Below are 15,916 nucleotides of genomic sequence, written 5' to 3'. Positions count from 1 at the left end.
CTATATCAGTAGTGTCCTCTGTCCTCGGGCTTCCTATATCAGTAGTGTCCTCTGGGGTTCCTATATCAGTATCGTCCTCTGGGGTTCCTATATCAGTATTGTCCTCTGTCCTCTGGGGTTCCTATATCAGTAGTTTCCTCTGGGGTTCCTTTTTCAGTGCCGTGCTCTGTCTGTAGCTGGAGTGTTTGACAGGCACATGTTTGGAGCTACACATGGAAACATTCCTCCCCTACTCCCCAGTCAGCCTAACCCTAACCCGCTGAACACCAGGATGATTTAATGGATGAAGTCATCTTTGAGCAACAAAACATCATGCTTTGTGGCTTGAAAAACCTTTTTCCTCACCTCCTCTCTTCTCCTCTCTTCTCCCTCTTCTCCTCTCTCCTCTTCTCCTCCCATCTCCTTTCTTCTCCCAGCTCTTGGGCTCCCGAGTAGTGTAGTGGTCTAAGGCACTGCATCTTAGTGCTTCAGGAGTCACTACAGACACCCTGGTTCAAATCCAGGCTGTATCACAACGTGATTGGGAGTCCCATAGGGCGGCACACAATTGCCCCAGCGTCGCAGTGTGTGCCATCTGAGACTCTGGGTTCGAGCCCAATTGGCCTAGCGTCATCCGGGTTAGGGAGGGTTTGACCGGTAGGGATATCCTTGTCTCATCGCGCACTAGCGACTCCTGTGGTGGGCAGTGGGCGCCAGGTGCACGGTGTTTTCTCCGACACATATGTGCGGCTGGCTTCCGGGTTGGATGCACTCTGTGTTAAGAAGCAGTGCGGCTTGGTCGAAATCCATGTTTCGGAGGACACATGGATTTCGACCTTCGTCTCTCCTGAGCCCGGGAGTTGTAGCGATGAGACAAGATAATCCTCAGGTTGCCAATTGTCTAAATAATTGATCATATTTAAACGGGACAATAGCGTATTCAATAGAAAGGAAAAACAACGAAGGGTGCGCGCAAACCAGCATTCCAGCATTCTTCCTCAGGCCACTCATTCTTCAGAAAACAAGCCTGAAACAATGTCTAAAGACTGTTGACATCTAGTGGAAACCATAGGAACTGCAATATGGGTCCTAACCCATTAGATACTCTATAGGCATTCAATTGAAAATACCCACATCAAAAATCCCACTTCCTGGATATATTTTCCTCTGGTTTTCATCTGCCATATTTCTGTTATACTCACAGACATTGTTTTAACAGTTTTGGAAACTTTGGAGTGTTTTCTATCCAAATCTACCAATTATATGCATATCATAGCTTCTGGTCCTGAGTAACAGGCAGTTTACTTTTTTCTTTTTTTTTAACCTTTATTTAACCAGGCAGACAAGTTGAGAACAAGTTCTCATTTACAATTGCGACCTGGCCAAGATAAAGCAAAGCAGTTCGACAGATACAACGATACAGAGTTACACATGGACTAAAACAAACATACAGTCAATAATACAGTATAAACAAGTCTATATACAATGTGAGCAAATGAGGTGAGAAGGGAGGTAAAGGCAAAAAAGGCCATGGTGGCAAAGTGAATACAATATAGCAAGTAAAACACTGGAATGGTAGTTTTGCAATGGAAGAATGTGAAAAGTATAAATAAAAATAATGGGGTGCAAAGGAGCAAAATAATGAATACATTAAATACAGTTGGGAAAGAGGTAGTTGTTTGGTCTTAATTATAGGTGGGCTATGTACAGGTGCAGTAATCTGTGAGCTGCTCTGACAGTTGGTGCTTAAAGCTAGTGAGGGAGATAAGTGTTTCCAGTTTCCGAGATTTTTGTAGTTCGTTCCAGTCATTGGCAGCAGAGAACTGGAAGGAGAGGCGGCCAAAGAAAGAATTGGTTTTGGGGGTGACTAAAGAGATAAACCTGCTGGAGCGTGTGCTACAGGTGGGAGATGCTATGGGGACCAGCGAGCTGAGATAAGGGGGCTCTTTACCTAGCAGGGTCTTGTAGATGACATGGAGCCAGTGGGTTTGGCGACGAGTATGAAGCGAGGGCCAGCCAACGAGAGCGTACAGGTCGCAATGGTGGATAGTATATGGGGCTTTGGTGACAAAACTGATTGCACTGTGATAGACTGAATCCAATTTGTTGAGTAGGGTATTGGAGGCTATTTTGTAAATGACATCGCCAAAGTCGAGGATTGGTAGGATGGTCAGTTTTACAAGGGTATGTTTGGCAGCATGAGTGAAGGATGCTTTGTTGCGAAATAGGAAGCCAATTCTAGATTTAACTTTGGATTGGAGATGTTTGATATGGGTCTGGAAGGAGAGTTTACAGTCTACGCTTCTCTTCCAGATGTCGAAATACTTCCCCCAAGCCATAAGAAGTTAACTTCTTGCGTCGAGCAATCCCGTATCCGGGAGCGTAATCATAGCCTCAAGCTCATTACCATAACGCAACGTTAACTATTCATGAAAATTGCAAATGAAATGAAAGAAATATATTCACTCACAAGCTTAGCCTTTTGTTAACAACACTGTCATCTCAGATTTTCAAAATATGCTTTTCAACCATAGCTACACAAGCATTTGTGTAAGAGTATTGATAGCTAGCATAGCATTAAGCCTAGCATTCAGCAGGCAACATTTTCACAAAAACAAGAAAAGCATTCAAATAAAATCATTTACCTTTGAAGAACTTCGGATATTTTCAATGAGGAAACTCTCAGTTAGATAGCAAATGTTCATTTTTTTCCAAAAATATTATTTGTGTAGGAGAAATCGCTCTGTTTTGTTCATCACGTTTGGCTATTATTCGTGGCAGTTGGGTTTCTCCTCGGAAGCAAATGGGAAATACACGCAGCTGGAGATTACGCAATAATTGCGACGGAGGACACCAAGCGAGCACCTGGTAGATGTAGTGTAAAATGGTCAATCTTCCAATGATATGCCTACAAAGTGGAGTCAATCACCACCTTCCGGAGACACCTGAAACCCCACCTCTTTAAGGAATACCTAGGATAGGATAAAGTAATCCTTCTCACCCCCCCTTAAAAAATTTAGATGCACTATTGTAAAGTGGCTGTTCCACTGGATGTCATAAGGTGAATGCACCAATTTGTAAGTCGCTCTGGATAAGAGCGTCTGCTAAATGACTTAAATGTAAATGTAATGTAATGTACAAATACGTCACAATGCTGCAGGCACCTTGGGGAAACGACAGAAAGTGTAAGCTCATTCCTGGCCCATTCACAGCCATATAAGGAGACATTGGAACACAGCGCCTTCAAAATCTGGGGCACTTCCTGTTTGAAATTTCATCTTGGTTTCGCCTGTAGCATCAGTTCTGTGGCACTTACAGACAATATCTTTGCAGTTTTGGAAATGTCAGAGTGTTTTCTTTCCAACGCTGTCAATTATATGCATAGTCAAGCATCTTTTCGTGACAAAATATCTTGTTTAAAACGGGAACGTTTTTTTATCCAAAAATTAAAAGAGCGCCCCCTATATCCAAGAAGTTAACTGACTTGCCTAGTTAAATGAATGTTAAACTCTCTAGCTGTTTCTACTAGAAAGGATCTCTCTAGCTGTTTTCAAGTAGACAGGTACTCTCTAGCTGTTTTCTACTATACAGGAACTATCTACCTGTTTTCTACTAGACAGGAACTCTACCTGTTTTCAATTAGACAGGAACTATCTACCTGTTTTCAATTAGACAGGAACTATCTACCTGTTTTCAATTAGACATGAACTCTCTACCTGTTTTCAATTAGACAGGAACTATCTACCTGTTTTCAATTAGACATGAACTCTCTACCTGTTTTCAATTAGACATGAACTCTCTACCTGTTTTCAATTAGACAGGAACTCTCTACCTGTTTTCAATTAGACAGGAACTCTCTACCTGTTTTCAATTAGACAGGAACTCTCTACCTGTTTTCAATTAGACAGGAACTCTCTACCTGTTTTCTACTAGACAGGAACTCTCAACCTGTTTTCTACTAGACAGGAACTCGACCTGTTTTCTACTAGACAGGAACTCTACCTGTTTCCTATTAGAGAAGGACTCTGGTGTTTTCAATTAGACAGGAACTATCTACCTGTTTTCAATTAGACATGATCTCTCTACCTGTTTTCAATTAGACATGATCTCTCTACCTGTTTTCAATTAGACAGGAACTCTCTACCTGTTTTCTACTAGACAGGAACTATCTACCTGTTTTCAATTAGACATGAACTCTCTACCTGTTTTCAATTAGACATGAACTCTCTACCTGTTTTCAATTAGACAGGAACTCTCTACCTGTTTTCAATTAGACAGGAACTCTCTACCTGTTTTCAATTAGACAGGAACTCTCTACCTGTTTTCAATTAGACAGGAACTCTCTACCTGTTTTCTACTAGACAGGAACTCTCAACCTGTTTTCTACTAGACAGGAACTCGACCTGTTTTCTACTAGACAGGAACTCTACCTGTTTCCTATTAGAGAAGGACTCTGGTGTTTTCAATTAGACAGGAACTATCTACCTGTTTTCAATTAGACATGATCTCTCTACCTGTTTTCAATTAGACAGGAACTCTACCTGTTTTCTACTAGACAGGAACTATCTACCTGTTTTCAATTAGACATGATCTCTCTACCTGTTTTCAATTAGACAGGAACTCTCTACCTGTTTTCTAAGCCTCAATGTCAGGAGTTGTTATGGAACATCACTAAGCCTCAATGTCAGGAGTTGTTATGGAACATCACTAAGCCTCAATGTCAGGAGTTATTATGGAACATCACTAAGCCTCAATGTCAGGAGTTATTATGGAACATCACTAAGCCTCAATGTCAGGAGTTATTATGGAACAGCACTAAGCCTCAATGTCAGGAGTTATTATGGAACAGCACTAAGCCTCAATGTCAGGAGTTATTATGGAACATCACTAAGCCTCAATGTCAGGAGTTATTATGGAACATCACTAAGCCTCAATGTCAGGAGTTATTATGGAACATCACTAAGCCTCAATGTCAGGAGTTATTATGGAACAGCACTAGTTATTATGGAACATCACTAAGCCTCAATGTCAGGAGTTATTATGGAACATCACTAAGCCTCAATGTCAGGAGTTATTATGGAACATCACTAAGCCTCAATGTCAGGAGTTATTATGGAACATCACTAAGCCTCAATGTCAGGAGTTATTATGGAACATCACTAAGCCTCAATGTCAGGAGTTATTATGGAACATCACTAAGCCTCAATGTCAGTAATTATGATACAACACTGAGTTCTGTGACTAATAACTGGGCACAGTTGGATGTTTAAGACTCGTGGTTATGATGTGTTGGTGCTTTGATGTGGGGTGAGAGAGAAGTCATTGTGTGATATGGTCTGATATTAAAACTTTAACCTCTAGGGGGTGTGGGACAAATCATTACAGACAGTTACCACCCAAGTAGAGGAGTTACACAAGTTAGAAAGAGCAATAAAATGTATCACTTACCTTTGATGATCTTCATATGGTTGCACTCACAAGACTCCCATTTACTCAATAAATGTTAGTTTTGTTCGATAAAGTCCCTCTTTATATCCAAAAACCTCAGTTTTGTTCACTCGTTTTGTTCACAGGCTCAAAGGCAAACACAACAGCCAGATGAAAAATCCGAAAAGAATCAGTACAGTTCATAGAAACATGTCAAACGATGTTTTTAACAATCCTCGGGTTGTTTTAGTCATAAGTGTTTTCTATCCAAATATATCAATTATATGCATATCCTAGTTTCTGGGGCCTGAGTAACAGGCAGTTTACATTGGGCCCGCTTTTCATACGGAGGTGAAAATAGTGCCCCCTACCATGATGGAGTTAAACTGAGTGTGCAAAGCTGTCATCAAGGCAAAGGGTGGCTACTTTGAAGAATCAAAAATGTGTTTAACACTTTTTTGGTTACGACATGGTTCCATATGTGTTATTTCATAGTCTTGATGTATTCACTATTATTCTACAATGTAGAATGTTTGACTGGTACTGTATATGTGTATAAAGTGTGTATATATATATGTGTGTATAAGCTTTGTAGTTCTTGACACAAACCAGTGAGCTTGGCACCTACTACCATACCTCATATTTTAAAGTCTCTTTGTTAACAGGTCTAACAGACAGCTGTCAGAGGTGTTTGTCCAGCTGCCGTCCAGGAAAGAGCTGCCAGAGTACTACGAGCTGATCAGAAAACCTGTTGACTTCAAGAAGATCAAGGTACCAAACAACAGATAATACATATTAAACATAACACCTATAGTAGTAAGGACAGACAGAGGAACCTACCAAGTGTGACAGACTGATTGTGGGCGTGTTTGTTTCTTTGTTTCTTTCCAGGAGCGTGTGCGGAGCCACAAGTTCAGGAGTGTGTCTGACCTGGAGAAGGATGTGATGCTGCTCTGTCACAACGCTCAGACTTTTAACCTGGAGGGGTCACAGGTCAGTCACCTCTAACCCCTAACCATGAACTATATTCCTACCCTGTCTGTGTTGTATATCTATAATGTTGCGCCTGTCTATGTGCAGTAGTTCTATAACATGGAGTGGTTTGTCTATGTGTTGTATATCTATGATAGGTATGTTTATCTATGGTGGGTATTTCCATGTTTTGTATATCTATGATAGGTCTGTCTATGTGTTGTAGATCTATGACGTTGGTATTTTCATTGTGTTGTAGGTCTACAATGTTACCTCTGTCTATGTGTTGTAAATCTATGATGTTATGCCTGTCTATGTGTTGTAGAGCTATGATGGTCTGTATGTCTATGTGCTGTGTATCTAGAATGTTATGTCTGCCTATGTGTTGAAGATCTTTGATGTTGTCTGTCTGTATATCTCATGTTTTGTCTATGTGTTGTGTATCTATGACATTGTGTCTATGTGTTATAGATCTATGACATTGTGCCTGTCTATGTGATGTAGATCAAATCAAACTTTATTTGTCACATGTGCTGAATACAACAAGTGTAGACCTTACCATGAAATGCATTCTTATGGCTTTCGGGTAGAAGCTGTTAAGGAGCCTTTTGGTCCTAGACATGGTGCTCCTGTACCGCTTGCCGACTGGAGTCCCTGACAATTTAAGGGCCTTCCTCTGACACCGCCTACTACATAGGTCCGGGATGGCGGGAAGCTTGGCCCCAGTGATGTACTGGGCCGTACGCACTACCCTCTATAGCGCCTTACGGTCATATGCCGAGCAGTTGCCATGCCAAGGTGATGTAACCGGTCAGGATGCTCTCAATTGTGCAGCTGTAGAACTTTTTGAGAATTTGGGGACCCATGACAAATCTTTTCAGTCTCTTGAGGAGGAAAAGGTTTTGTCGTCACGAATGTCTTGATGTGTTTGGACCATGGTAGTTCGTTGGTGATGTGGACACTAAGGAACTTGAAACTCTCGACCCGCTCTACTACAGCCGCATTGATGTGAATGGGGGCCTGTTCGGCCTGCCTTTTCCTGTAGTCCACGATCAGCTCCTTTGTCTTGCTCAGACTGAGGGAGAGATTGTTGTCCTGGCACCACACTGCCAGTTCTCTGACCTCCTCCCTGTTGGCTGTCTCATCGTTGTCGGTGATCAGACTGTTGTGTCGTCAGCAAACTTAATGATGGTGTTGGAGTCATGACTGGCCGTGCAGTCATGAGTGAACAGGGAGTACAGGAGGGGACTAAGTACACACCCTGAGGTGCCCCAGTTTTGAGGATCAGTGTGGTAGACGTGTTGTTACCTACCCTTACCACCTGGGGGCGGCCCGTCAAAGTCGAGAATCCAGTTGCAGAGGGAGGCGTTTAGTCCCAGGGTTCTTAGCTTAGTGATGAGCTTCGTGGCCACTATGGTGTTGAATGCTGAGCTGTAGTCAATTAACAGCATTCTCACATACAGTTGAAGTCGGAAGTTTACGTACACTTAGGTTGGAGTCATTAAAACTTGTTTTTCAACCACTACACAAATTTCTTGTTAACAAACTAGTTTTTCCAAGTTTATTAGGACATCTACTTTGTGCATGACGCAAGTAATATTTCCAACAATTGTTTACAGACAGATTATTTCACTTATAATTCACTGTATCACAATTCCAGTGGGTCAGACGTTTACATACACCAAGTTGACTGTGGCTTTAAACAGCTTGGAAAATTCCAGAAAATTATATCATGGCTTTAGTAGGTTCTGATAGGCTAATTGACATCATTTGAGTCAATTGGAGGTGTACCTGTTGATGTATTTCAAGGCCTACCTTCAAACTCAGTACCTTTTTGCTTGACATCATGGGAAAATCAAAAGAAATCAGCCAAGACCTCAGAAAAAAATTGTAGACCTCCACAAGTCTGGTTCATCCTTGTGAGCAATTTCCAAATGCCTGAAGGTAGGTACCACATTCATCAGTACAAACAATGTTGTGGGGGTGCTTTGCTGCAGGAGGGATGGTGCACTTCACAAAATAAATGGCATCATGAGGTAGGAAAATTATGTAGATATATTGAAGACATCAATCAGAAAGTGTTTTAGCTTGGTCGCAAATGGGTCTTCCAAATGGAACAATGACCCCAAGCATACTTCCAAAGTTGTGGCAAAATGCCTTAAGGACAGCAAAGTCAAGGTATTGGAGGGGCCATCACAAAGCCCTGACCTCAATCCTATAGAAAATTTGTGGGCAGAACTGAAAAAGCGTGTGCGAGCAAGGAGACCTACAAACCTGACTCAGTTACACCTACTCTGTCAGGAAGAATGGGACAAAATCCACCCAACTTATTGTGGGAAGCTTGTGGAAGGCTACCTGAAACATTTGTCCCAAGTTAAACAATTTAAAGGCATTGCTACCAAATACTAATGTATTTGTAAACTTCTGACCCACTGGGAATGTTATAAAATAAATAAAAGCTGAAATAAATCATTCTCTCTACTATTATTCTGACATTTCACATTCTTACAATAAAGTGGTGTTCCTAACTGACCTAAGACAGGGAATTTTACTAGGATTAAATGTCAGGAATTGTGAAAAACTGAGTTTAAATGTATTTGGCTAAGGTGTATGTCAACTTCTGACTTCAACTGTAGGTCTTCCTTTTGTCCAGGTGGGAAAGGGCAGTGTGGAGTGCTATTGAGATTGCGTCATCTGTGGATCTGTTGGGGCGGTATGCAAGTTGGTGTGGGTCTAGGGTATTCGGGAGGATGCTGTTGATGTGAGCCATGACCAGCCTTTCAATACACTTCATAGCTACCGATGTGAGTGCTACGGGGCGGTTATCATTTAGGCAGGTTACCTTTGTTTCCTTGGGCACAGGGAATATAGTGGTCTGCTTGAAACATGTAGGTATTACAGACTCAGACAGGGAGAGGTTGCATGCTTTGAGTACATGTCCTGGTAATCCAGCTGGTCTTGCGGCTTTGTCAATGTTGACCTGTTTAAAGGTCTCGCTCAAATCGGCTACTGAGAGCGTTATCACACAGTCATCCAGAACAGCTGGTGCTCTCATGCATGCTTCAGTGTTGCTTGCTTCAAAGCGTGCATAAAAGGCATTTAGCTCATCTGGTAGGCTCACGTCACTGGGCAGCTTGCATCTGGGTTTCTGTAATAGTATCTATAATGTTATGCCTGTCTGTGTCATAGATCTGTTGTCTGTTTTATGTGAAAATAGATATTGGTCTAAAGCTGAAAAAGAAAGGAAATTCATATGAGCACCATAATGCCTAATTCACCCATGCACTACCATGGTTTTCCAGAACACAGCTTTGACCTACTACTAGGGATGCACGATATACCGGTGAACAAATCGGAATCGGCCGATATTAGCTAAAAATGCCCACATCGGTATCGGCCCGATGTCTAGTTTAACGCCAATGTTAAAAACCTATGTCAAAGCTGCTGTGCGTACCTATATAACGTGCTCGATCCACACAGCAGACATTGTGATGTAATTACGCCACGTATAAATTTTGCGCTACACGTGCAATACAGCATTCCTAACCTCGTCCACAATGTCTGCTGTGTGGATTGAGCATTCAACAAGTTGAGCAGACATTTGAAAGAGTAAGAAAATTTAAGCGAGACAACTCAAGCGGAGAAATACATTAAAGCCAAGATAATGGAATTCATTGCCCTTCACAAGCAACCATTCTCTGTCGTGGATGATGTTGGCTTTCGCCAACTGGTTGATCACCAGTACACACTATCAACCTCGCTATTTTTCAGATGTTTCCCTACCGGAGTTACACAGTAGCAGCGTCACTGCTATTAGCTTCACGACATACATACTATGGAACGCCGTTTTGGTCTTTGCGTGTCAAAAAGATACAGTAGCTCTGTCAAAGCTGTACAAAAATGTCTGCAAACAAGCAAACACGAACGATGTGTTTACAATACTATGTTGGTAATAAAGCATCATTTGTTCAACCGCAACTTCTGGGGTAGCTAGCTTTAGCTTGGTGCCTAGCTAGCATCAATACAACCAGCCTGAAAACAATGACCAGTAGAAACTGCAGTAATTTTCATTATTCTTAGCAATGATTTAGGAATCCTTGAGTATTAGCTAGATTGCCACTTGTTGTTCGACTATTGATATAGAACTTCAGTTCATGAAAATAAATAGCTAGTCAGCTACTTAACCCTGTTGCCCAAAGTTAACGTTATAAGCAGCCAGCTAGCTTCATCTGGCTAGTGAGGCTCGACCGGACGGGTTTATGTGATGTGAAGCTAGCCACAATAAGGATTAACCTCTTGGTACTAGGGGGCAGTATTTTCATTTTTGGGAGAAAAAAAACGTTCCCGTTTTAAACGGGATATTTTGTCAGGAGAATATGCTAGAACATGCATATAATTGACAGCTTTGGATAGAAAACACTAACGGTTCCAAAACGGTAAAGATATTATCTGTGAGTATAACAGAACGGATGTTGCAGGCAAAAGCCTGAGAAAAATCCAATCTGGAAGTGCCCCAGGTTTTGAAAGCGCTGCGTTCCAATGACTCCCTATTCAACTGTAAATGTGCCATCAACTAGCTTACGCTTTCTACGTATTCCCCAAGGTGTCTACAGCATTGTGACGTAGTTTTACGCATTTCTGTTGAAGAATAGCCGTAGGCGGCCACATTACGTAAGTGGTCACATGGTGGCTCCGAGAGAGATTCTCGTGTAAAATACAGAGGTAGCCATTACTCCAATCGGTCCTCCTGAAAAACTAATTGTCCCGACGGATATATTATCGAATAGATATTAGAAAAATACCTTGAGGATTGATTATAAACAACGTTTGCCATGTTTCTGTCGATATTATGGAGCTAATTTGGAATATTTTTCGGCGTTGTGGTGAGTGAAAACATTGTGAGTGAAAACATCCGAAGTTCATCAAAGGTAAACGATTTAATTTGATTGCTTTTCTGATTGCTTTTCTGACAAGGTTGCCTGCTGCTAGCAAGGCATAATGCTATGCTAGGCTATGATAAACTTACACAAATGCTTGTCTAGCGTTGGCTGTAAAGCATATTTTGAAAATCTGAGATGACAGGGTGATTAACAAAAGGCTAAGCTGTGTTCCAATATATTTCACTTGTGATTTTTATGAATAGGAATATTTTCTAGGAAGATTTATGTCCGTTGCGTTATGCTAATTAGTGTCAGATGATGATTACGTTCCCGGATCCGGGTTTGAGAGTCACAAGAAGTTTTAAGCACAATAGTGAAATTTGAGGTTTGCCTTCAAAATAAAAGTATGTCATTGATAGTGATGCAAATTAATTCAAATAGTAGAATTAGGCCATACTTTTATTTTGAAGGCTAACCGCAAAGTCCACTATTGTCGCTATTCCTTATTGTGGCTAGCTTCACATAAATGGGTCCGACCACCATGAATCAAATAAGAACTTCTATCCCATCATAAGAGGGTTTTTATAACTGATATTTGGATGAAAATATGTTAGCATTGTCAGAAATGCTACAGAAAGGTTGGACATTGTTGGTTCTTAATGGACGGCAATGTGCACGTGAGAGCAATAAATAGTGAATTTTATTTTTTTAAACTGTTGCACCTACAAGCGTATTCAGTCCAAATGAATCTAAATGTAATTGTCACATTATGGATGCTGTAGCCTCGTTTTAATATGAAGTCTAGAATTTGAGCTAGGTTTGGGCAAGACATTGATTGTCTGACGACCCTAATGCTAACGACCCTGTCAACAATCCGGTATGTGGTTCTTGGTAACGGACGGACGGATCATGACGACAGGCAGGGAGTGTGTTGTGTACCTCCAATCAAGTTGATTTGCAAACTTTCATCGACATTGGCGTTACATTGACTTAGATATGATGGTTGTGAGATTTCAATTTAACATTGAGCTTCAACCAATCCCATACTATAATGTCTGTCTGTGTTGTAGAGCTATGACATGGTGTCTGTCTGTGTTGTAGAGCTATGACATGGTGTCTGTCTGTGTTGTAGAGCTATGACATGGTGTCTGTCTGTGTTGTAGAGTTATGACATGGTGTCTGTCTGTGTTGTAGAGCTATGACATGTTGTCTGTCTGTGTTGTAGAGCTATGACATGGTGTCTGTCTGTGTTGTAGAGCTATGACATGGTGTCTGTCTGTGTTGTAGAGCTATGACATGTTGTCTGTCTGTGTTGTAGCGCTATGACATGGTGTCTGTCTGTGTTGTAGAGCTATGACATGTTGTCTGTCTGTGTTGTAGAGCTATGACATGGTGTCTGTCTGTGTTGTAGAGCTATGACATGTTGTCTGTCTGTGTTGTAGAGCTATGACATGGTGTCTGTCTGTGTTGTAGAGCTATGACATGGTGTCTGTCTGTGTTGTAGAGCTATGACATGGTGTCTGTCTGTGTTGTAGAGCTATGACATGGTGTCTATCTGTGTTGAAGAGCTATGACATGGTGTCTGTCTGTCTGTGTTGAAGAGCTATAACGTGGTGTCTGTCTGTGTTGAAGAGCTATGACGTGGTGTCTGTGTTGTAGACCTATGATGTTATGTCTGGTGTAGATCTATGGTGTTATGTCTGTGTTGTAGATCTATAACATGGTGTGGTGTCTGTTGTAGATCTATGGTGTCTGTCTGTGTTGAAGAGCTATGACGTGGTGTCTGTCTGTGTTGAAGAGCTATAACGTGGTGTCTGTCTGTGTTGTAGATCTATAACGTGGTGTGTCTGGTGTAGATCTATGGTGTTATGTATATATATATATATATATATATATATATATATATATATATATATGCCATTTATATATATGCCATTTAGCAGACGCTTTTATCCAAAGCGACTTACAGTCATGTGTGCATACATTCTACGTATGGGTGGTCCCGGGGATCGAACCCACTACCCTGGCGTTACAAGCGCCATGCTCTACCAACTGAGCTACTGTGTTGTAGATCTATAACGTGGTGTGGTGTCTGTTGTAGACCTATGATGTTGTGTCTATGTGTTGTAGATCTATAACGTGGTGTGTCTGTTGTAGACCTATGATGTTGTGTCTATGTGTTGTAGATCTATAACGTGGTGTGGTGTGTCTGTGTTGTAGACATATGATGTTGTCTGGTGTAGATCTATGGTGTTATGTCTGTGTTGTAGATCTATAAGGTGGTGTGGTGTGTCTGTGTTGTAGACATATGATGTTGTCTGGTGTAGATCTATGGTGTTATGTCTGTGGTGTAGATCTATAAGGTGGTGTGGTGTGTCTGTGTTGTAGACATATGATGTTATGTCTGGTGTAGATCTATGGTGTTATGTCTGTGTTGTAGATCTATAAGGTGGTGTGGTGTCTGTTGTAGACCTATGATGTTGTGTCTATGTGTTGTAGATCTATAACGTGGTGTGGTGTGTCTGTGTTGTAGACATATGATGTTGTGTCTGGTGTAGATCTATGGTGTTATGTCTGTGGTGTAGATCTATAAGGTGGTGTGGTGTGTCTGTGTTGTAGACCTATGACGTTATGTCTGGTGTAGATCTATGGTGTTATGTCTGTGTTGTAGATCTATAAGGTGGTGTGGTGTGTCTGTGTTGTAGACCTATGATTTTAATCCTGTCTATGTGCTGTAGATCTATGAGGACTCCATCGTGCTCCAGTCTGTGTTTAAGAGTGCCAGACAGAGAATCGTAAAGGAGGAGGAGAGTGAAGAGGACAGCGATGATGACGATGATGATGATGATGATGATGATGAGGAAGAGTCAGAGGCAGAGTGTAAGATAAAGGATTCTCTCTTTCTCTCCCTCTCCCCTCCCTCTCTCTTGACAATAAATCATATATAATGTAATGTGAAATCAATGCAAGGTACTCAACTCATCCAACTGAAAAATATACCTACTGTATCTCTGTGGATGTGTACTTGACTTGTCTGTCATGTTGTCCTCTAGAGCTCAGTTGGTAGAGCATGGCTCTTGCAATGCCAGGATAGTGGGTTTGATTCCCTGGACCACCCATACAGTACCAGTCAAAAGTTTGGACACACCTACACATTCCAGGGCTTTTCTTTATTTTTTCTATGTTCTACATTGTAGAATGATAGTAAGACATCAACACATGGGATCATGTAGTAACCAAAAAAGTGTTAAACAAATCAAAATATATTTTATATTTGAGATTCTTCAAAGTCGCCACCCTTTGCCTTGATGACAGCTTTACACACTCTTGGCATTCTCTCAACCAGTCACCTGGAATGCATTTCAAGTAACGTGTGCCTTGTTAATTTGTGGAATTTATTTTCTTCTTAATGTGTTTGAGCCAATCAGTTGTGTTGTGACAAGGTTTTTAAAAATATTTATTTGTGTTATTTCTTTAAACAGGGATACACATTGAGATTAAAAATCTATTTTACAAGTGAGCCCTGTATACATGACAATAAAAACAGAATAATAAAACATACACGTGTATAAAACAATATAATGCAGCACACAATAACAAAATAAACACATTTAATAAAAACAATCTCATTCAACAGCACATCTAACTGCAGTGAACTCTGCAGATTGTTCCACAAAAATACAGATTTTCCCAAATCTTTGTGGACTGAAGGGATCTCTATTGTTATCCATTCCTGAGAACGGGTTTGGTAACTTATGATTCTTAAATGAATAAATTAAGTTACGTATGGAGGGAGTTTCTGTCAGGTTGCTTTGTAAATAAATCAAAGGGAATGCAGCACTCTTCTTACAGATCGAGAGGTCCATCCCACATTTATATACAGACTACAATGTCCTAAAATGGTCCCCTGTGATAAAACGTATTGCTGAATGGTAGACTGTGTCCAAGGGTCTTAAAACAGGTTGCCCCATGCATGTAAACAGTATCACCAAAATCCAAAACAGGGAGAAGCGTTGTTTGAACAATCTTTCTCCTATTTTCAATACGGAGGCATGATTTATTCAGATGTACAAAATAAAAAACAATCTAGGATCTTAGCTTCTTAGTCAGATGTTCTATATGCGTTAGGAAGGACAACTTGTCATCAATCCAGACACTCAGGTACTTATATTCAGAAACCAGCTCAATTTGGGCTCCATTTGTAGGGCAAATATGCAAGTCCTCGGGATCAACATTTCATGACCTAGAGAACAGCAGGAGCTTGGTTATACTTATATTTAACACTAATTTCAGATCTGTAAGTGATTTCAGAACTGGATCAAGTCATGCTGAAGTTCACGAATGGCCTGCTGCACCGAGGTGGCACAGGAACACAAAACTGTGTCGTCTGCATAGAGATGAATGTTACAAGTATTAACAGTGTTTCCTATGTCATTAATATACAAAGGGAACAATAATGGACCCAAAGAAGAACCCTGAGGAACACATTTTTGAATCTCAAGAAATTCAGATTAAACCCCATCTATCAAGATGGCCTGAGTTCTGTCACTGAGATAATTCAGATTTAACCCCATCTATCAAGATGGCCTGGGTTCTGTCACTGAGATAATTCAGATTTAACCCCATCTTTCAAGATGGCCTGAGTTCTGTCACTGAGA

At 41.0% G+C, this 15,916-nt stretch overlaps 1 protein-coding gene across 12 annotated transcripts in view; it reads left to right on the top strand.

Moving 5' to 3' along the window:
- Positions 1 to 15,916, top strand: part of smarca2 (SWI/SNF related, matrix associated, actin dependent regulator of chromatin, subfamily a, member 2) — a 123,339-nt gene that overhangs the window by 84,474 nt on the left and 22,949 nt on the right. For all 12 annotated transcript variants that reach the window (XM_046351546.1, XM_046351547.1, XM_046351545.1 and 9 more), the window contains 3 exons: positions 6,072 to 6,177; positions 6,298 to 6,399; positions 13,997 to 14,138. In XM_046351546.1, coding sequence (XP_046207502.1) covers positions 6,072 to 6,177; positions 6,298 to 6,399; positions 13,997 to 14,138 — 350 coding nt within the window. The remainder of the gene's footprint in view (positions 1 to 6,071; positions 6,178 to 6,297; positions 6,400 to 13,996; positions 14,139 to 15,916) is intronic.

Source organism: Oncorhynchus gorbuscha, linkage group LG05 (assembly GCF_021184085.1).
Source record: "Oncorhynchus gorbuscha isolate QuinsamMale2020 ecotype Even-year linkage group LG05, OgorEven_v1.0, whole genome shotgun sequence".
Taxonomy (NCBI): domain Eukaryota; kingdom Metazoa; phylum Chordata; class Actinopteri; order Salmoniformes; family Salmonidae; genus Oncorhynchus; species Oncorhynchus gorbuscha.
This window is presented reverse-complemented; position numbering and strand designations above follow the sequence as displayed.